Source organism: Triplophysa rosa, linkage group LG5 (assembly GCF_024868665.1).
Source record: "Triplophysa rosa linkage group LG5, Trosa_1v2, whole genome shotgun sequence".
Taxonomy (NCBI): domain Eukaryota; kingdom Metazoa; phylum Chordata; class Actinopteri; order Cypriniformes; family Nemacheilidae; genus Triplophysa; species Triplophysa rosa.
Genome location: NC_079894.1, coordinates 288735 through 311249, shown reverse-complemented (window position 1 = coordinate 311249; position 22515 = coordinate 288735). Strand labels below are relative to the sequence as shown.

General features: G+C 39.6%; 1 protein-coding gene across 4 annotated transcripts; it reads right to left on the bottom strand.

The window, feature by feature from the left end:
* Nucleotides 1-4515: 4515 nt before the first annotated feature.
* On the bottom strand, nucleotides 4516-20470 carry nrd1a (nardilysin a (N-arginine dibasic convertase)). Of its 4 annotated transcripts, none has more exons than XM_057333615.1 (31): nucleotides 20406-20470; nucleotides 19043-19279; nucleotides 18502-18760; nucleotides 18112-18193; nucleotides 17850-18003; nucleotides 16515-16588; nucleotides 16315-16410; nucleotides 16040-16162; nucleotides 15898-15955; nucleotides 15731-15804; nucleotides 15171-15240; nucleotides 14876-14953; nucleotides 14670-14790; nucleotides 14315-14373; nucleotides 14152-14206; nucleotides 12291-12395; nucleotides 12071-12194; nucleotides 11763-11849; nucleotides 10709-10828; nucleotides 10157-10208; nucleotides 9854-10004; nucleotides 9652-9779; nucleotides 9400-9562; nucleotides 8323-8354; nucleotides 8114-8252; nucleotides 7924-7971; nucleotides 7477-7529; nucleotides 7316-7399; nucleotides 6811-7018; nucleotides 6615-6704; nucleotides 4516-5326 (listed from the first exon to the last, which is right to left on the bottom strand). In XM_057333615.1, the coding sequence occupies exons 2-31, from the start codon at nucleotides 19225-19227 to the stop codon at nucleotides 5105-5107; spliced, it is 3294 nt and encodes a 1097-aa protein (XP_057189598.1). In that variant the 5' UTR covers nucleotides 19228-19279; nucleotides 20406-20470; the 3' UTR covers nucleotides 4516-5104. The 4 variants fall into 4 exon arrangements, with proteins under 4 accessions (XP_057189598.1, XP_057189597.1, XP_057189595.1 ...); XM_057333614.1 differs by having other exon boundaries at nucleotides 19043-19282; nucleotides 20406-20468; XM_057333612.1 differs by having other exon boundaries at nucleotides 19043-19344; nucleotides 20406-20466.
* Nucleotides 20471-22515: the final 2045 nt, after the last annotated feature.

Sequence of the window (22515 nt, the reverse complement as noted above, 5' to 3'; positions counted from 1 at the left end):
ACAGGTTTGGAACAACTTGAGGGTGAGTAAATCATGACACAATTTTCATTTTCGGGCGGACTATCCCTTGAAGGGGCTTATTTCGCGATAACAGCCGGCTGCTTGTACATTATCCCGCTTATTACACGGCTACTTGCCACGTGAGAGAAAAACTGGACATGAAATGTGAATTTGAAATATTTTATTAGCTCATTTTTACAGAATGCTGACGTTCCGCGAGGAAAGCCGTTTACTTTCGGTTTTAAGGTAAGAAACGATGTTCAAATGTCACGAACAGGCAATTTGGTTTAATCATTTGTAATTATAATATCACATATGTTATTAAAAGTAAAAAAAACCTGTCAAAATGATTTGCTGCATCCGGGTTACCGTGTGTTATTCGTTTTGAGAGGTTGTTATCTGGGAATAACGAACCTGCAAATGTCGCGACTGGCCAATCAGAATCAAGCATTCGAACGAGCCGTGTAATAAAAAGATGGTAATGCATGGTAGACTAAATAACACGCCGTTAACGTTAACATGTTTGGTGTTTATATAGCCTAATCTGGTAATGAGGACGAAACCAGTCAAGAAATTAGACGAACTAGCAACATAAGAGTAAACTGCATGCTGCAAACTGAATAAAAATGCTTTCCGCAGCAAAAATCTGCACTTCCTTATTTAAACTCTTGTTTCTTTTTCTGAAAGATTTCCTTGATAGCGAATATAATTGATTTAATGTTGAATCAATGTTGAGAATAACCAGTAACATTGATTCAACTAAACAAATTAAACACAAATCTTTGCTATGTGGTAAACTCCTTTTATATATATATTTTTGCATCAGGAACTGAAAAATGACCTAACGAGTAACGAATACTGTCTTTAAATATATCCTCATTTAATATTTGGATTTTTTTCAAACCATTGTGAAAACATTTGTATTATACAGACCCGAAGTTAACTTCCGAACTGTGTTTGGTTAATTTATTTATATTTAATTTGCATTAATATTCATTTATAATGTTTTATTGTATACTAATTGTATTAAGTTCAATTAAAACTGCTCGTTATTGATTGCAGAGGTTTACTGAAAGTTTGGGCCACAAAACATTTGCTGATGTTGTTGCCATTTATCTGTCTTATGTAATTTGTACATGTATGTATTTATTTAGTCAATATATGTTTTGTTGCAACATATATGAAGTTTTTATACATGCATTCTAGAAACAGTTGTGTTAAAAACAACACATTTTGTGTTCAGTTAAGAACAACACACAAAATGTGTTGTCCTTAAAGGAACAGTTCAGCCAAAAATTACAATTCTGTCATCATTTAAGCTACTCGCTCAAGCTCAACGAAAGAAGATATTTTGAAGAATGTAGGAAAAAACAGCTCTGGGGGCACTTTAGACTACCATTATCATTTGTTCTACTTTGGTAGTCAATGGTGGCCAAGAACTGTTTGGTTACAAGCATTCCTCCAAATATCTTTCTCTATGTTCATCAGAACAAATACATTTATACAGAATTCGAACAACTCAAGGGTGAGTAAATGATGACAGAACTTTCATTTTTGGGTGAATGGTCCCTTAAATCAAATACATGTGTTATTTCTGGAACTACACATTTTGTGTTACTTTTAACTCAATTTGTGTTGACTTAATAAAAACTGGACAAAAGGCTAAAGCAATTCTATAAACAACACGAGAGAATGACGACATTGGCACAAGACCATGTACATGCACAGTGTATAGAGACGACAGCTTCCTGTATCTGACAAAACACACAGCAAGGTGCCACATCACTGATGGATTTTAATCCTGCAGGGTGTTGTTCCATAAATTAAAAGAGTAGCAGCAGAGAGAATCTATATCAAAGCTAAATGAAGGACATGTCAATGTCTTAATAGTGAAAATGCATTAGTGCTTACCTACCACATTTGCTATGTGACATATGCCTAATTAAACATTATACACATGACATGGGAATGCCATTATAAAGACGGAACGATCATATTAAAAAGACATCTTAACAAGCATAAGAAGCTGGATTCTGTTTTTGCCGGCCACATCATTTTCCAATTGACTGCACTGTAAACAAATTCTGTTATTTTGAATTTTAATGTTTTACAGATTTTCCACGTGAAATGTAAAACAATAAATAAACAGAATTTTACTGTTTTTTTACAGATATGATGTATTTTTTAAAATACAGTCAAAAAACGCAAATTACAGAAAAAGGCCGCAAATTTACAAGAAAACAAGGGGAAATGTAATTTTACAGGGATAAACCGCTAACTTAAAGTTAATTTCTGGCACCCCAGCTGCCATAAAATTTCAGTTTATACAAGATTTTTTTTACAGCTTATTTTTGAATATAAAATTACAGAACAAAACAACACATTTACAAGAAAAATGGGGAAAACAATTGAATATATATCCTTATATCCTATAATTTTACAGGGAAAAAAATATTTTACGGTATATTTCTGTTTTTCCAGTTTACAGAAAATGTCTAATTTTTTGTACAGAATTTTTTTTACAGCGATGGCGTTTTTCTTTAATGAGATTTGATCAAAATCTTTTGTTGATCATCCAAATTGGAGTTAACGGTGCCTTTCTTGCATCACAAATGATGAAGAATAAACAAGACTTTTACTATTCATAATTCATTATGCGTTACAACTATGTATCAAAGAACCGGAAGAGAGGGACCGAGTCTAGCATTACATGTCATTGATATCTCACTTTGGAAAGGTCGGACTCAATTAACCTGTCGAGATGAAATGCTTGTTTCATTCCTGCGCCTCAGAGACACATAGCTCATGCTGTTCTAATATTAAACATGATCCACAGAGCTTGCCAAGTAAACTTGAGAGTGTAACTAATCTCAATAACCATCTTCTCAGTTTACATTATTTTACAATGTTCTTGAAGGGACATCTCCTCCCATTTAAGCAGCTTGTCAATTAAGACGCCCTGCAAGACGTGAGATGAACTGACGCAGCATGGCGCTGATCCAAAGACTGTGAAACTCGATTGAATGAACCATGACACAAGGCAGACGGAGTAAATATTCAGAAGGCGATCTCTTTTAAACGGTGTCGCTTTGAAGAGACTGATGGAGCACACGTCCATGGAGCGCTTCAGGCCAGCAGCATCAGAGCAATGAGTGCTGAGAGGAGAAGAGCTTTTTTTTAAATAGGGCATTCATTTAACAAAAAGCACAAAATCTTAAACATTTTTTATTTCAGCGTACACAATTGCTTCAGGCAATTTCAGGATTGTGGATGTGACGTTTTCACTCAAAACTTTAAAGGATTTTTTTGTAGGAGTTCTGTGGATTCAAATGTACTAGCCAGAAGCAATAATGCCCAACACATGGAGAATGGATGGCGCTTGTAGAGCATAACATAGTTTCTTTATTTTAACTTTCATGTGCCCATTTATGAAGAATATAGACTGTTCAATTCACCGGACTATGAAAAAAAAGCGCCAAAAAACTTTTAGAGACACTTCACATGGGTGTTTAAACCTCCAAGTGTTGACATCTGACCTGTCAGTATGGTGAAGACCTTGAATTCTCCATCTTAAGGTTGACATTTACATGAAATTACCCCTTCAAATTTGGAATTTATAGGTTCGTGGCCATATTGGTTTCATTCTGTGAGCTACGGACAACATTTCTCCCAAAATTCCTGATAAAAATATTCTTGGATACAATGTTTTCAGACCTCGAAGACTAGAAAGAAAACAAATTCATTTTATTTAAAGTTTCAAGAATGAATATATGATGATATAAGCCCGTTTTTTTTGTCACAGCTTTCATGATTCTTGGCATGGTGTCAGTTAATGTTGCGGATGTTTAGTTTTTTGAGTTATCTCATTTTGGAACCAAAATCTTCATATATTTTTTATACATATATCTATATACTGTATAAACATGGACAAAAGTATTGGGATGCCCCCCTTCTAATGAACATTTATGTATTCCAAAAATATTAATGCTGCATCGTACCACATGGCCTATTAAATCCTCTTCTTTCCATCTTTGTCGCATCACTTTTGGAAAGGTTTTTACTGTCTGATGACTGTACGATGACTATATCCCTGTGTACAAGTCATTGATGGGTTTGGGCGATCGAAGATCTTCAGCTGTGTTCAGGTCTCAGTTAAGTTCTTCCACACTAGACTAAATCAACGCTGCTATAAAATCAAAATCTCACAGTTTTTCCTAGAATATCATTATACACTGTAGCATAGCATTAAGATTTGTACTCACGGAAATGACTCAAGTCAAACCTGTTCATTAGAAGAGGACTTCCCTATACCTTTGTCCATATCTACATGTATAGTGTATATATTAAACAATTGCCCCTGATGCCAATTAAACAAACAAATATGGACTAACAGACTCAAAGGTTGCAAGACACGAAAAACATTTGCTGTAGAATTGCAAAAAAATGCAGCAATGAATCACTCGCAATAATACCAGGGACATGCGACAGAAAATGAAAACGCATCCGAGCCGTCAGCAGTGCTTTTAATAAATATATATTTGCACACTCTCAAATCAAGCAGTGATATTAGGCATCTCTCAGGTTGAGTTTGTGCGAAATGCAGAATGAAGCAGAAAGAGACGCAGCGTTACAGTATTTCCTCATGCGTACTCGACTCTAATGCCACCATCAGATTCCTCGTCATCAGACATCAGCTGACCACAAGAAAAAGCAGTCCAATAGTCTCTCTCACTGCATCTCATTCAAACACGGTCGCACATTTTAGCACACTGCCATAACATTATGAATTTATTAATTTATTAGTACCAACGTAAGTCCTATTGATAAAATACACACGATTCATGTTTCTGTTCTAAAGGTCCGCTACGGGCAGGCAGGGATATGACGTGATCTGTGCCCCATCCGTGCCCGCAGAAAGAAACTCGCACACACGCGCAACATTCACACCATCATCATCCAACAGCAGGCTCAGGATAGAAACGCTCATTAAGAGCATCGGGACATGCCCCTCCCACTCATCTTTGCTGAAATGCGACTGAGAAACAGGAGATGGAGAAAGATGGAGGAGGGCGGCCTACAGGCAGAGCGAGTCCACGATGGGCGTTTATTTAAGAATCTTATGGTAAGGGAAGAGGTTGAGAGTGGAAGTGAAGACCCGGATGTCTGTGATGGTTGTGGCTGAGGCCAGCAGAGAAGAAGCCGGGAGGAAGTTGAGTTTGGACACCTCGCCGTACAGCGACATCTTGCTGCTCTCCTCGTCCTCTCCTTCAGCACACGGCTGTTCCTCAGTCGAAGGGTCATTTTCCTCGAGCCCGTAACCAACCACCTGAGGAGACAACACCTATTCTTACAACTGCTGTAGAAATAACACAAACAGGGCTGGGCTGGACTACGGAGAAAAATCACATTTTTTGGCCCACATCGGCCCTCCACCGAGTCTGTCGACGACGGGGGGGGGGGAGGGTTTTAGTTGTTGGGGGTTGTGTTGGGTGCATGCATACGTGTCTTTTGCATTCTCGTTGCGTGCATTCGCATTTATAATACGTCCGTCTAAGCGGCCAACGCCTTCGTTACAGGCCCGTACGTTAGCGGCCCAGCGGGAAAACGCCAGATGGCCAGTCCGCCCCTGAACACGAAACTGATATTCAAAGTGCGCGAGGAAAAATGTCTCCGTAACGAATTTCTCTGGTTTTGTTTGTAGGCTGTATTGGCATTGCACATTTCAAGCGGATTTCAGGTATTTTTGAGTTTGGGTTTTTGGCCGAGTTTTGTTCCACAAATCTGGCAACCCCACCCTTGTGCGTCTCGTGACAAAACACACGAAGACTGGTCACGAGACACGATGCGTCGATTTGAAGTTATCCGAGCGTTTTTCCATTTCAATTTCAATAAATAAATTAAAAACGTGAAGTGTTATTTTACTCACATTAGATATTACATACAGCCACAGGAAAAATGAAGAGACCGTTTCGAAATCAGTTTTTCGGAATTTTCCACTCAGGTGAATTGACCTTTTTGTCTCATTCTGCGAACTAACAATATTTCTCCCAAATTTCGAATAAAAAATATTGTTTCTATTTGCGTTTATTTGCGGAGAAACGGGTGAAAAGAACAGAAAAGATGCTGTATTTTTTCAGACCTCAAATACGGCAACAACGTCATATTCACTTTTAAGCAATACAACAGTCATATTTCTACATGTACTTAGGAAAAGTTCAAACATTATTTTTATGTAATAACCTAGAGTTTGATCACAGTTTTCACGCGTCTTGTCATGCTCTCACATTGCTGTTAGATGACTTTGTGTCACTCCTGAGGTTTGATTTTGTTGAAATTCAACCGACACCGGACTGGAATGACCATAATACATCTAGAAACGCTGGCTGCATGTTATATATAACATTATAGTTCACATTATTCCAATGAGACGACATTTTACTTCATGAAGAAACTACTGAAGCAAGTGAGTCACACAGCTGCGATTGCACGAGGGTGAGTAAACTATGAAAGAAACGCCGTCTTTGAGTGAACCTGTCAGATCAGAATAAAAACGGAAAGAAAGGCCTCAACAGTGCGCTGTAACTACATCCACCGGTACGGTCACGTGAACTCACATGCACGCTGAGCTTCCTGCTTCCTTCACCTCCGTGTTCCATAAACCAGTTAACAAGTTCAGCTTTGGTCATGAGCTTCAGTGCATCGATCTGTCGTACAAGCACAAAATAAAAACGTCAAAGCATCTCCCCGCAATTCATCATGAACACGTTACAAACCTGTCAGATTCTGCTCAGGTATGACAGGAGTCCTCACCTCTCGGCTGAGTCTGTCGAAGACGTATTGCTGCGTGACCACCTCTGTCCAGTTCCGGTCCACCTCCTCGCCGAGATGAGTGTCTTCACAACTCTTCAGCTTGACAAGCGCGGTCACCTGGGTCTTAAAAGCCTCGTCGCTCAAGTCGTTCATCTTCTCTCCGAAGCTTACCAGGAACTCCTCGATCTTCGTCTCCACCAGCTCAGTGCTGGAATGCGGAAAGAGAGTACGACAAATAACAAATAAATAATCACAAACATGCTACTAAACCCGTTTGGATAAGAAATCCTCACTGAACAGAACACGGCGCTCCTCGAGGGATGTCGCACGGTCTTTATCATTCGGCAAAATCACTTCAAAAATAATGAGATCCAAAGCAACGCTACGATTTAGCCGAGACACGGGAGGTTAAAGGTTCATTCTCATTTGGAAGTCAAGAGACTACAGCTGCGCAATTCACATCATTCTGATGCGCAAACAACACGCACGCACGGCGACGGCTCACTTGAACTTGGTGGCCTGAGTCTCCACCGTGACCGAGAACCCAAGGACGCCAGACGTGTTTCTGCAGGTGGGGTAGACGTGATATCTGCGAAAACAGATGGAGTACCCGTAATTAAAACCAGCAAGTGCAGCAAGATAATGTGTTGAGAGCCGAAGACTCACCCGAGCGTCTCTTTGGTTCGGAGGAAGTCGAAGCACGGTTCCTCCATGTGCATCTGCAACACGACAGCCAGTGGTTAAAGCAAAGCTAACGGAACGCCGCGAGGCACGGAGCGGTTTTATAGCGAGTCACATTTCACACTGAGGGCCAGCTCGACTTTTCACAGTGTTTTAAAGTTACTGCTCAGAAAGACAGAGAACTGGCCGGCATCCAAAGTGGGCTTCTGGTGTAAAGTAAAGTGGATGAGCTGAGCTTTCGGCCGTGAAGATGTGTGTGCTCAGCGCCCTGGAGTGCAATAACTGAGAACTCTCTCCGAAACTGGCAGGAAGGACTGAAACATTGTTTGAAAACCCCTGTTCTTATTTGCTGTGTTCCCATATAGTTACGCTAGGATCCGTGTAAACAGTGTCCCTCGTGACATGACGCTAACCAAACGGAGTCCTACTCACCACCAGCAGCTCCATCAGTGTGTGCTCACGCAAGTTCTTGGGCCCGGACTGACAACGATAGAAAGGACAGACATGTGATGTAAGATGGACGACAGTGGAAGAAAACAATGCATTGCTTTTACAGGTTGGTCACATGTAGGACGTTTTGGTTTCTTGGGCTAAAACTATGAAATCGATAGTAAGAGGTTACCTGGTAATACACGGTGACCTCCGAGTTAGCATCTCCCTTGTTGAGAGACTTGACTTTGCAGAGATGATGTTTCTGAGGGAGCTCAACCACTCTGAAGAGCACAGGGACCTCTACTGACAACTTCTTGAACTGCAATTTGCTGAAAGGGAACGTAAAATATTAAAAAACGGCTACACCCAAAAAACTCTTTCACTGAAAAATACACTTACTCGGTGACGTAGCGCAAAAACTCCATAGATGCCTACAGGCAACGAGAAAGAGAAACAAAAGCAGGGTTGAAAACTTGCTTTATCTGATTCACAACTATAAGCTGATTTAGAAATGATTTTGAAATTGAGCGGGAAGTGTCATGTTTTTGTCACGTAAAGAGAGCTTAAAATGACGTTTTACTTACCAGCTAATTTCGCAACTAAATGTTTAAGTTACTGGCAAACCAGAATTTATGGCTGTCACGATTATGAAATTTGGCTGACGATTAATTGTCTATTAAACAATTGCAATTATATTGTCAAAGGGGTCATATGAAACGGCTAAAACAAACATTATGGTTTGTTTTAGATGTAACGCAATGTGTCTACGCGATTTAAGGTTTAAAAACGCTGTATTTTCCACATACCGTGCATGTTTGTATCTCCTCTCTGAAAGGCGCAGATTCTTAATAAAGCTCATGGCTCTGAAAAGCGAGGTGTGCTATGATTGGCCAGTTAACCAGTGTGTAGTGATTGGTCGAAAACTGCAAACGTGTGACGGAAATGTAACATATTTGGAACATCAGGTTCCTCTTCAATTGTACTGACAGGTACGCCCACCTTACTTGCGTATACATTTGGGCGGTCTTAGTCAAATCAGACCACCAACTGACGTAGATTTGTGGGGGTGTGGCTACACGAGGCGTTTCAGGCAGGTCTGGGTGAGCATTCGCTTTTAGATAGAATGCATCTTTTGCACTTTAATTTTTGCAATTTTACGTGTCTAATACATGTTTATAACACACCAATGACCCCTTTAATACCGACAATTAAAGATGAACGACAATTCATTTGCTTTAATACCACGAGAATTGTATACAATGCCTAGTATATGTGTGTATGCATTTGTTTTTTCCAGCACGCTTTCTATTTCATATTACTTTTAAGGTGCATCTCATGTTTTATGTGTGTTCAACTTGTGTTGTTTTCTTGGTTTTGGTTTTCCTGAATAGCTGCGTTGATGCAATTTAAATTGGACTTCATTGCAAATACAAAATGTGCATGAAAACCCGCACGACAGCTCAGAATAAAACTCACGACTTTAGTGAAGTTTCCCTGCACCAGACCTTCAGCATACAGCTCCGACTTAAAGCTGCTCACGAACTCCATGAGCTCTTCTACCGCGAGACCATCAACCACAGCCTGATACTTCTGAATGGTCGACCAGCGCGAGTGCTCCAGAATCAACAGCCTCACGTCCCTGAAGAACACCAAAGACACAATGAGGACAGACAGAAAGCCAACAGAGGAACAATGTGACCGAAAGAAAGAAATGGAAATCCGACGCACTTTCCGAGTTTCTCGGGCTTAATCAGGATATTAAAATAGGTTTTCTTCAGCTGCTCTGCAAACATGCTGAACACGTCCGAGGCGGCGGAGAAATCGGCGAGATAATCCACGATCAGGTTGAACAGCAACTGAAAGGAGAGAAAAGGACAGTGTTGAAGAAACACCGGACGCGATGTTTTTATTTAACCAGCATGGTACTTACAGGGAGTTTGTGGTTAAAGCCCTTGACCTTGATGACCAGGCCGTGCTCTCCGGCCACCAGTTTATATTCCAGCTGAGCCACGTCGGCCTCGTAAGCCGGTTCTGCCAGGTTGTGGACCAGGATATTGGCAAAGATGTCAAAAAGCACCAGGCTAAGCAGAAAGAAGAGGAACCGGATGAGCGAGAACAGAAACCAGACGTGAAAGGATTTCCAAAGGACACATTAATGACTAGATGGGGTTGCCACGGATACAACATCCGCTCATACGTAACACGGAAGGCTTGCGTGTGACCTTTGGCTTACTTTTTAGGAGACTTCTGAACCACGGGTGATATGAGGTGGAACCGCACATACGCTGGAGAAAGAGAGAGGAATGAAGCATAGAAATCGAAGGTCGGCAAGACCCCTGATAGCACACATACATCTGGTTTACGTCTATTTGACGTCTGCATTTACATCTGCAAGACATCTACAATACATCGTTTGCTCATCTGCAATACGTCTTGGAGATGTCTGCTGTCAGACGTCATATAGACATCTAGAAGATGTCTGTAAGATGTTTATGATTTAGAATGGATGTACAACAGCTCTTTCTAAGATGTTTAGCAGATGCTTTTAAGCAGCAGATCTCCAGATCTTTAGCAGACGTATTACAGATGTTCAGACGTCTCCGAGACGTATTGCAGATGAGCAAACTATGTATTTAAGATGTCTTGCAGATGTAAATGCAGACGTCAAATAGATGTAAACCAGATGGATTGTGCTATCTGGGACACTTAACAGACAGGTCCGCTCTCCGGTGAATGTGTTCGGCGGTAAACATCAGACACGGCACCGGTTTCCACTCAAACACACCTTTGGGGATCTTGAACTTGTTGTCTCTCTTGTACCACAGACAGCCCCGGTCATTGTTCATTATCTTGACGGGGTACTCGGTGTCTGGACAGTCCGATATTTTGAGGGCGAAATCGGTAGCTGAAGAGAGAAAAAAGATTAAGTTCAAAGCAGATTTCAATCATTTACAATCACTAATAAATAAATACAAATAAACCTTTCGATGTTCACTACACAAGGAAGACATTAAAGCAGGGCCTTTCATTTATCCCAACATCACAATCAAAAGGATTTACTTGAAGTACGCCATTTCAAGCAATGTTTATCACATCAAACTTGTTTTTTTACTTTATCGTTGCACTTTATTATACATTTAAAGCTGCAACCCCAAACGTTTTTGCATTAAATATAAACAGTATCACTAATTAAACAACTACCCTACCCTGAACCTAAAAGGGACAGTTCACCCAAAAATGGAAATTTTGTCGTGATTTACTCGCACACAAGTTGTTCCAAACCTGTACAAATGTCTTTGTTCTGATGAACACAAAGAAAGATACTCGGAAAAATGTTAGCAACAGCCATTTCTGGGACATCGTAGACAAAAAAATGTATATGGTAGTCAACGGTGCCCCAGAACTGTTTTCTACATTCTTCAAAATATCTTCTTTTCTATTCAACAGGGAAAAAAAGATGCAATCAACTTTCTTGCTACGGCTGTCAATGGTGTTCCAGAAATGTCAGTTTCTAACATTTTTCCAAATATCTTTCTATGTGTTCACATGAACAAAGATGCAGGTTTGAATAAATCATAACAGGATTTTCATTTTTGGTGTGAACTATCCCTTATAATAATGACGTATCATTTGACCTGTCCAGTTTGATTTTGCAGGAAATGTCGGTTTGTTTTTTTACATGCAAGTCAAATAACCTCTGGGTTTCAAACAGAGGTGGCGATAGAGAGGCAAGCGTTCTGGATTGCAGCTCGACTTCAGCATTTCTCACAATGTTTCCTCATAAGTCTCTAGGGGTTCGCGAATCCCGTTTGGCAAACGCGGCACTCGGAGATACGCACCGATGAATTTGTTCTCAGCAGGTAGGTGAAGGCTTGGGTTTAAATCGAAATCTCCAGCCCAGAGCTCTTTCCAGGGCTGCTGGATGTCTGGAGGGCAAAGAAAGATTCGCTTCAAACAATTCACATCTCGTACAGAACAGTCCTTTACCAACTCAACACATCAAGCCAGACTAAACAAACCTGTGCATTCCACACAGACTCGGTCAACATCTATATGCAGGTCAGCGATCACTATTAAAACACCAAACTTGTTTTTTATCCCGATCATTGCTATGCGTACAAAATCGAAATGAAAATGGTCCACAAACCTTCAACCATGTATTGAGTCCCGAACCATTTTTCCCGGAGCGGGCACAGACCTTCATGCTCGGGGGACAAAAGGAGCAAGTTGGCCTTCTCTGGTGTGAGGAGGTTCAATGCAGCAGAGATCACCTAAGAAGAGAAAACAACACGGAGGATGTACAAAGAGTACTTCCTCTGAAGTATCCGTGTGAACCCTGTAAATCAACGGTGTGTGATGGGACTGACCTCTGGTTTGTACTCAAACATAAGCTGGTCTCCCGTTAAGAAGTCCTCTTTCGGGAACAGCTGCATGTTTTCACAAACGTTCTCCACATATTCAATGGGATCAGTCTGTCGAAAAAACACAAAGTGCTATTTCAGTTTACACAAGTACTCATTACCAACCCTTCATCGGATTGGTTTTTGTAGTCGAGAATGTTCTGCGGGGCTAAAGAAATCACTCACTGTCTGACAACTGTGTACAGCGATTAATTCAATTTATTTCTATAGCACTTTTCACAATTTGTGTCGTTTCAATGCAGCTGAAAATTGAGTTTAGCCCGATCAGAATAGATAATAAACAGGGAAATTTATACATGAAATTATGACCTGTCGAGTATTATTTCACGAAAAACACTTTAATAATATATAACCAGTGTTGGGTGTAACTAGTTACTAAGTAATTAGTTACTGTAATTTAATTACTTTTCCCTTGAAAAGTAAAGTTATTTTTCCTGTAATTTAATTAGTTACTTCTGATGTAATTAAACTAAATACTTTGTGTAATATGTGTGTGTGCAGAAGAGGAATTTACATCAAAATTCAAAGTCTAACTTTAAAATCCGTGCTTTAATGTATAATTCTCACATTTGTAATTAATAATAATACTTTATGTAGTTTTATATTATTTATTTGAATGAATTAAAAGAGCCGTTTCATGTCCATCCTTGAATCACTTAACTCATCAAGGTTGATGTAGGATATAGAAAGTAATTAGTAATAAGTAATTAAATACTTTTTGAAGAGAGTAACTTGTGCAGTAATCTAATTACATTATCAAATGTGTAATTAGTAACTAGTAATTAATTACTTTTTCAGAGTAACTTACCCAACACTGTACATAATATAATAATTGATATTATTGAGTCAACTTCAATACTTTAATGATGGATCGATGGATGGATGTGTTTGTTTTGGCCATAACATAATAATACTAATATGAACAATAGAGTGTAAAAATGATTCTGTGTAATAGTAGATTTAATGAAATGAATTGCGTAAACAAACAAAAAAAGTGTTCTTGTTTTTGAACCGAAATTTGAGTTTAAGTTATGAGAAAGAAAATCTAAATTCTAAACGAACAAATTGTTGAGTGAATTCAACAACAACAAAAAACCTCCAATGGTTATTTTAAGTTTATTATATGATGCGTTTCATTAAAGGTGCAGTTTGTAAAAACCACCGCTAGAGGGCGCAGGATCAAAACAACAACAAAGGAGCGTGGAATGATGGGATCTGTTGTCTTCAACTCCACCGCTGATGGCCATCAATCAGACGGGAACGAGAAATCATGTTAGCGGATGAGGTAAAGTTTTATAACTGTTGCGAATAATTGTGGTCCACAAATAAGTGACTGCTCGAAACAAGTTAGTGGCTTGCTAGACGCTAGACACTCCTTCCGCATTTGTCCACGGCACTGTTGTCATGCGGTTTCTACGTCAGTAAAGGCGGTAACAACGGGGAACGCGGATATGACGCCATTGACCGGCAACTGCACAGCCCCGTGTCACTGTTTAGAATGGCGATTTTTCTCAGTAGTTGGAAACATTTGAGATAATTGTAAGTACTCAGCTGAACAAAATATATAACACTAGCCTAGCGGTTTTAGGATATTTTACTGCAAAATTGTTACAAACTGCACCTTTAATCCTGATCATTTTACTTGATTTATTCATGGAATATTACCGTAAAAATAAGCCTTACAAATACGTCAAATATGTGTAATATTCTTACCGAACTTAAGTAAACATCACACATCATTTTTACAGTGTACATGATGTCGATTCTACATCACAAATTGTAAAAACAACAGGATTGTAATCCTTACCTGTTCCTGATAATGAAACTCATTGGCCTCTATCTTCTGAATTTCCTCGTATATTCTGCAGAAGAAACAATCCTGAGTTTATCTAATGGTCTTACAAGGCCAAATATTCAGTGCTGTGCATGCAAAAGATCTACAAACTGTTCAGTACACACGACGGGTCTACCTTTGTTGTGGCCCGAGGGTCTGAAGCATCTTTAAGTACTGGAAGACCAGATGAGCAACCTGAATAAATAAAGCCAGCCGTATTATCACAGATGCATTGGTTCTCAGAGGCACCACACATTAAAGCCATCGTGTCTGTCGTAACTGAAGATGGTAAAGGGTGTGTTTGCGCCTCAAAGGCTTTGTAATCCTATTTTACACACATCCACCAAAGCGGTTCGTCTCGAAGCCTTCGCCCTGTATTTCTCTAATGACATTAAGTGTGAAAGAATATCATGTCTTAAGGACGCCGGCGAGTTGATGTTTTCTGACACGTTTGGCGACAGTGTGATGAGAATCGTATGAGCGCCGCAGACCTCGCAGAAGTTCTGATAGCCTTCATCGGTCAGAGTGATGGAGATGCTGAAAATGGAGTAGGTGGTGTTCTGATCAAAGCCAGTTTCACTGTTTCCACCGAACAACGCCAAAGCCCAGCACCTAGACAAAGACATTCAGGTGTAAACGCTCTGTATAAGGGAAGTGAAACTGTTCAAATAAACAAACCATTGGAGAAGTCACTTACTTCCTTCTGAGAACTGACAAGATGCTACCGGCTCCCTCGTGACCGATCAGCCAGGCGATGTAATGAAGAGGTTTTACCCTGAAAACAGATCCAGAGAGCTTTGGCTAACCGTCACATTAGTTTAGAAATAAATTCAAGATCAATACCAGCAGGGCATGGGGAACTCAATCGATGCATAAGAACTACACGGCTCTCTTCTAAAAGATATTTTGCAGCTTCATCTCCAGTTATTTCCCAAAACCCCAAAGGGGGTATCACAGCGTGTTAAAGGTGGAGATTCAAATACAACATTTACCTGTAGAGCTTCTCTTGAGGGGGGAGAGCCCAGGTGATGGTGAGGGCATGAACTTTCCTGACAGGCACCACTGAAACAAACACAAAAGCTTGTTATAGCGCATCAACACTTGCACAGACGGATCATGATTCATTCATATAGAATTCTCCTAGATATATTGTCATTTTATGTACTAGCTTAGGTCAAAACATGTTGGAGTTTAAAAGCGACACAACTGACCCTTCGCCTGGAGTTCGATTGACATAAAAACGATACTAGTAAAACACGATATTAGTAAAAAAAGAAAAAAGAAAATATTCATATATTTTCCCCAAAACATAAACAATTTTTGGTAAAATGTGTTATTTCGTTAAAGAATTGACCATTTTCAAGGTTTAATTCAACCATTTTGATGAAAACTAAAAAACAGAAAAATATGAAAAAATTATTTAATTAAAAAAATATATTGCCAAAGTCTAAGATACATACAGTATCTTAATGTGCGATATAAGATACTTCGATATATTGTTACAACCCTAATAGTTCAGGTACATCCCTGTGAATTTGAGACGTCACAGTACCTCTGTAAAGTTTGTTAAAGGCAGGTGTGTCAAAAGGATCCGGCCGATCTGAAAAATCCGGCTTCGGCTGGCCACTGAAAGCGTCAAAAAGAAATGTTTAAGCAAATCAATTGTATTATATAGAACAATACTGTAAGCGAGCTACAATAGCACTGGGTGCCTCTTACTTGTTGGGTATCTGGCTGAAGATTTCCCGAACCCATTCCTCAAGAGTGTCAAGTTTTTCTATAAAAATGACACCAGAGGTGACGTCAACATCAACTGAATAACAATCTCACGTCTACGTCAAACTCCGCGTCCAGTACGTACCTTTAGACTGCACAGCTAAGGTCATATAGTGGGCAGAGTAGTACCTCTTCCAAAACTCACGGAGCCGCTTGTACACGTTGATGTTCTTTTCCTTAGGCTCGCTCTTCAGCGTCTGTGCATTTCCTTAAACACAATCACGAAAGCGCTTAAAAAGCAGAAATAAATCTGGGACCTGTCGTTAAAAAGTAACCGATGCTCGGAAACAAATCGAAGAGGATGGCTCAATAAATCTAAAGCAGCTTTGTAACTCCGAGACTGTGACGTGTTTGACTTACCCCAGCAGAACTTGCTCATGGGATGGCCGGGCTTCGCTAGGCTGCCAAAGAGCATTTCCTTACGATGAGAGTCTGAAGGCTTAGCTAGCTGATATTCTGCAACGAAAATATTGCTTTTCGATGATTCTGTTGCCGTTAAAATATTCGTAGCAAAAAATCTGGTGAGGTGATTTTTAATCTGTAACTGATGCTTCGCTCACCACTGTCCACAGCTTCAACCTCTCGGTCGACAGCGTCTTCAATCATGAGAGGACAGATGAAAAACTGAGCCCACCTAAGACACAAATGAAATCCCATTCTGATAAAGGTACGTATCCAAAAATATGAAAATTTCAGTCATCATTTTCTAAGCCTCATGTTGTTCCAGACCAATATGACTCTCTTTCTTTTAAAGGCGCAAACACAAAATAAGTTTTCCAATGAACAGCGACTGGCTCAGGGGCCGCTTACACCAGACCGTTTTCAACTAAAAACTGAAATATTTGTGTGTGTTTTAGCTGTTTATTTACACGACAACGGCGTTTTGGGGTACTGAAAACGCAATTTTTTGAAAACGGGTCTCGAAGTGCAACTTTTTGAAAACGACAGCGTTATCGTCCTGTGTAAACTCTGAGGCGGCGTCTTCCAAAAACTATGATGTCATACGCATTACGCGTTCAGTCTGTAGGCATCCGCAGGATTCCCTAAACCAGTGGTTCTCAAACTTTTTTGTTGTAAGGCCCCCTTTGTGTAGAGTGCATTGCTTTGCGGCCCCCCAAATAAATACTTATGATCTTAAATTTAAAAATTTTATTAAACCAAGAAAATATTCTGTTAAACAATGCTAAAACATCAATTACTTTGGTTGGTGGTGTTGTTTTTCTGATGTTTGATTGCACAAAATTTATGATAAATATCCATATTTCTGAAATGCCACAGAATCTGTGGCCCCCGGAACTATCTTGGGGCCCCCGAGGAGCCCACGGCCCCCAGTTTGAGAACCACTGCCCTAAACAATAATGCCGGCATCCGTGCTGAATGTTTGTGCTGCGTGAAATCCTTATTATCATTTCTCCAGCAAAAAGTAGATTTCCTGCACCACTACGACCAGCGGACACATAGTATTTATATCCACAAACTATAAACACACATACACAACAGCGCTTTAAGCTTAAAACCGGGTATGCTTATGTGTAGGCACGTAGCGTTTCTTTACAGCGCAACATCGCCATCCACTGGCCTGGCATGCATAACAGCATTTTTATTCGTTTTTCCAATACATATAAAGAGTGACTAAAGACCCTCTAAAATTCCACCTCTTTTGCAACAGGAACAAAAGAAAATCTTATGGATTTGGAACACAATTGAGTCGCTAACGGTTTTCGTTTTAATATATGCGCATATATTTATTCCGTTGCATTTTACAGCATTATGAAAATAATCCAAAGTGAAGCACTGTGAATTATTACAACTGCACTCGCTCCATCTCAACATGAGACAAAAGAGCCATCAAGATAAGAGCCGATGCGACGATCACATCTTTACAGCTACTTCACCTGTCAAGAGCCTCTTTGAAGCGCTTATTCTGCACATCAAATTGGAAAATGGTCCTCTCACAATCCGTGGAAGCGTTATCGCTGCCGCCGTGCTTTTTCAGGAAGGCATCAAAGCCGTTCTCAGACGGGTACTTTTCACTGCCCATGAACACCACTGCGACGGTAAAGACAGTGATCAAGTCAGGGGACGCAGGTGTGGGAAAGAGACACTTCAGAATGTATGAATGGCCCAAAAGTGTGAACACACGCAGGTGTGACTTACTGTGCTCCAAAAAGTGCGCAAGGCCGGGAAGGTCATCCGGGTCACTGAAACTCCCTACGCCAATACAAAGGGCCGCTGCAGACTGTGAAAACACAAACCTGGTTAAACGGACCTCAAACCCATGTAAAACTTTGCATTGGTTTAACATTTTGCTATAGGAACCAGAGATTGTGACAAGAACTTCTAAACAAAGTGTCATTTTAGAAGTGCAGCACAGAAACTAGAAGTAACATTTATAGATGTATTTTTACTTAGTACAAGGATTAAACAGACAACCTATTCTATTTACATTTTCTTTTTAATTCACAATTTCTAAAAAAACTGATAGACATAAGGGAACAGTACAGAAAGAAATAACGAAAGATCAGGGTACTATACCAACATACACACCTGCTTTTCCGATCCCCGTTTCTTCTTCCTGTCATTTTCCTCATCCAACTCCTCAAAGTCACTGTCCTGACTGTCTCCCCCCTCCTCAGACTCTTCGTCAGTTCCCTCCCCAGAGTCTCCCTCCTCCTCCTCCTCCTCCTCTCCATCATCCCCCTCTTCCTCCTCCGAATCCTCCTCCTCCTCATCTTCAGCTTTCCCATCTAACCCACTTAGATCCGAGATCAGGAGAGCCCTCAACCCGTTACTCAGCTCAATGTATCTGGGAGCGAGAAGAAATAAAAGTGAAAATGTCGTGTTAGCCGATCTGGTTTAGAACATCTGTAGTGTTATGTTTCACACTCACGAATGAAAGAAGAGCTTGTAAGTGTCATCTCTGTGTATCTGTTGATTCCCTTTCATGCAGTATCAACATATTCTTTTTAATGTAAAATGACGCTTTAAAAAGCGTCACTCGATATTTTTTTACCAATAGACACTACTCAAGTCTAGACATTCAAGTGTTAGGTTATAAGAGCGATCTGTGACTGCGTGTCCACTTTACCGGTACTGCTTGGGATCACTTGGGGATTTGATCATTTGAGGGTCTCCTGGGTTGTCATCCCCACCACTGTCTCCAGGAGGTTCATTGGGGTCTCTGACCGCTTGCGGTGGTTCCCCTCGGTCTGGAGCAGCAGACTGCATAGAGCAGCTGGCGGCGGCACACTTAAACTTGTTTGTCTGGGGCATCTTCAGCAATGCTTTAGCACTGGAGTTGAAGTGAACGGGACGAGTTAAGACCCTGCTGCAAAACAGGGAAAACGTTCGCGTCGCCTTGATCAGAGCAATACTGACCTTTCTTTTGGTCTAAAAGGAATGACATGTACATTAGTATCTCAATAGAGGACACCTTACATTTAAAGTCCCAGTGAAATAAAAAATGTTATTTTTTTCTTCGTGAAATATTGCAGCGTTTAAAGTAAATAGCTTATTAATGTGGGTCTTTTTGGAGCATCCGTTTACTCCTCCCTTTCAACTGTCAGTCTGCAGCCAGTTTCATTTCAAAATGCAACAGCACATCTAATCAATTCGCAGGGAAAACGCAAGCCACGCCCACTAATTTTCTCTCTAATTCCTTTTCACTCGGATATGTGTCAGAATACAGAAGTAAAAATGACTGTATTTGTATATATTATTTGTATTATGTGTGAAGCAACAATACAAAAAATACTGAAGTAAAAATGATCACAACTTCCGGTTCACGGATAAGAGTTTTGAGAAGATGTTTCTGGCTTTTGAATTGGATTTTTTGACTATATATATACAGAATCTTTGCTCTACATAGCTCAAATACACTATCATTTATTTTAAATATATCTATGGTGCTTCCCTCATAAAAAGTAAACATAGGCATTTATAGTTAAAACCACAGTAACCGCAAATTTACTGTGGTCTCACCATAGTAATAACGACTTGACTGTAATATTTGTAGTGAAACTACTAGTCAAATTAGTAATCAAATCCGCCAATTCAGCTACAATTATACACTTAAAATGTACATAACGTTACTAAAATAAGCTATGATTAGACCATGGTTAATTTTCCTATGGATCTACTCCGTGTTTTTCTGCTTAAATTCCCTAATCCAAGAATCAAAAACTAAAACATGAATCCCGCAAGTAGGGCTTGTCAAAATCCGATCCGAAATGTACACAAACACGTTTCATCACCAGCACCACTGTCTGTGCTACAATGGTGCTAACCCACACTAGCTACAGATTCAGTGGCACTTCCGGTCGACACAGTTAAGATGATCCAAACTACTTTTACTGAAAGATTTAGACAATCCGTTTGAAAGACTCTAAGCGCGACAGCGTTCGGTTATTTTTATTTCACAAAGTTAGTTAAGTTTCATCACAAGCACATACCTCCTCTCCTGACGATGGGTCAACCTAACCCTACAGCACCGAGCCTGTCACCGGTAGGTTGCGTCGACACAACAAGAAGAGTCCTGATTCGTCTGAAGAGATGGACGTAGAAAAACGAGGCTTTCTGATTGGTCAAAATGTCCGATAAAGACAACGGAACAATCTTCAACAGTTGTTGCAGTTTTATTAATTCATATGAAGATATTCTGGTTTGTGAGGCTCACGTAAGGCTTTTTACGACCAGCTGCACCGCCATATACTAAATTAAACATCATCTTTATTAGCTGCCTGTCTTTTAGTAAATGCAAATACTAGTAATGTTGGGAAATTATCCAGTTACTGCCTAAATTAGGCATGCATTTAATATCCGATCACAATATAATTGACGAAATGAAATTATGAAATGACATTGACAGTTTTTTGACAGCAGTAACCTCCACCAAACGCTTTAAATTGCAGAACAATTGCACAATGGTCAGGTGTAATTTACCCTCGTTCCTCTTTTTACAGCTGTTTTGGTTCAGCGATGTCTTGTGGTCTGGTGTGAAAAACGCCAAATCAGACTTTAAAGGGACAGTTCACCCAAAAATAAAAATTCTGTCATCGTTTACTCCCACAGGTTGTTCCAAACCTGTATACATTAATTTGTTATGCTAAACACAAAGGAAGATATTTGGAAGAATGTCAGTAACCAAACAGATCTCATCCCCCATTGACTCCCATAGCATTTATGGAAGTAAACGGGGGGAAGAGGTCTGTTTGGTTACTGACATTCCTCCAAATATCTTACTTTGTGTTCAGCAAAGGAACAGTTCAAACAGGTTTAGAACAACCTGGGGATGAGTAAATGATGACAGAATTTTTTATTTTTGGGTGAACTATCCCTTTAACTGGGCCAATTTCACAGTTTCTGCTGATTTACTAACCTGCTTTGGGTTGTTGTTGCGTGGTCCAACCCGTGTTCAGTTTAAATTGGTGGACAGATGGCCTTAATCTCTCCTGCAACATGTTCTGATAAACTTGGAAATGTTCATTTCTGTTGATGACACGGGAAGCTGTCCTGGCTCTCAAACCAGTCCCAAACCATAGTCTTTAAAATGTTCCAGATATTTCTCTGGATGTCTTTCAAAACTCATTTTCAGATTTATGCAAATCAGCAAATCTTATTTTAGGTGTTCTTTATGTTTAGCCATGGTTTCCATTTGATAGTGCTTTTAGGGTTGATAAAGTTGTTACAATATCATTAAAATAAATTAATGCTAAAAAACGTAATTTGTGACCCTGGATCACAAAACCACTCTTAAGTAGCATGGGAACATTTTTAGTAAAAGACAAACACACATTGTGTGGGTCAAAATTATCGATTTTTCTTTTATGCCACAAATCATTAGGATGTTAAGTAAAGATCATGTTCCATGAAGATATTTTGTAAATTTCCTACCTTAAATATATAAAAACTTTATTTTTGTGAGTGGATGGTCTGCCACAGTGCCCCTCATTAACAACTTCAAAGGCAATTTTCTCAATATTTAGATTTTTTTGCGCTCTCAGATTCCAGATTTTTAAACGGTTGTATCTCAGCCAGATATTGTCCTATTCTAACAACTCATATATCTATAGAAAGTTTATTTATTCAGCTTTCAGATTATGTAAAAATCTCAACTTCGAAAAATTGACCCATAAGACTGGTTTTGTTGTCCAGGGTCACATTTTACCTTTTTTTTCAGTTATATTTTACAGATTTCCCACGTGAAAGGTAAAAGAACTGAATTCGGCTGCTTTGTAACAGTTTTTTAATGTAATTTTGAAATGCAGTCAAAAAACGTAAAATTACTGAACAGACCACAAGTTTACACCAAAAACGGGAAAAACATGTAATTTTACAGAGTAATTTTCCATTATTTTAGTTTATTTCTGGCGACCCAGCAGCTAGAAAATGTCTGTTTTTAACAAGATTTTATTTTTTGCAGTTTACTTTCGAAATACAGTCAAACACTGTAAAATAACAGAAAAAGACAGCAAATTTACAAGAAAATGAATATTTTTACAACTGTAGGTAATCTGGTATCATGCATGTAAATTGCTCCAAGATAAAAGATCCTGAATGAGA

Excerpts from the sequence above, each read along its gene's own strand:
- nrd1a (XM_057333615.1), bottom strand. The coding sequence starts at position 19,227 with ATGCCCCAGACAAACAAGTTTAAGTGTGCCGCCGCCAGCTGCTCTATG. Across the intron at positions 10,005-10,156 it reads GTTCAGAAGTCTCCTAAAAA|CCTGGTGCTTTTTGACATCT; the intron begins GTAAGCCAAAGG and ends CTTTCTGCTTAG. Across the intron at positions 8,253-8,322 it reads TTTTTGCGCTACGTCACCGA|CAAATTGCAGTTCAAGAAGT; the intron begins GTAAGTGTATTT and ends GTTCCCTTTCAG.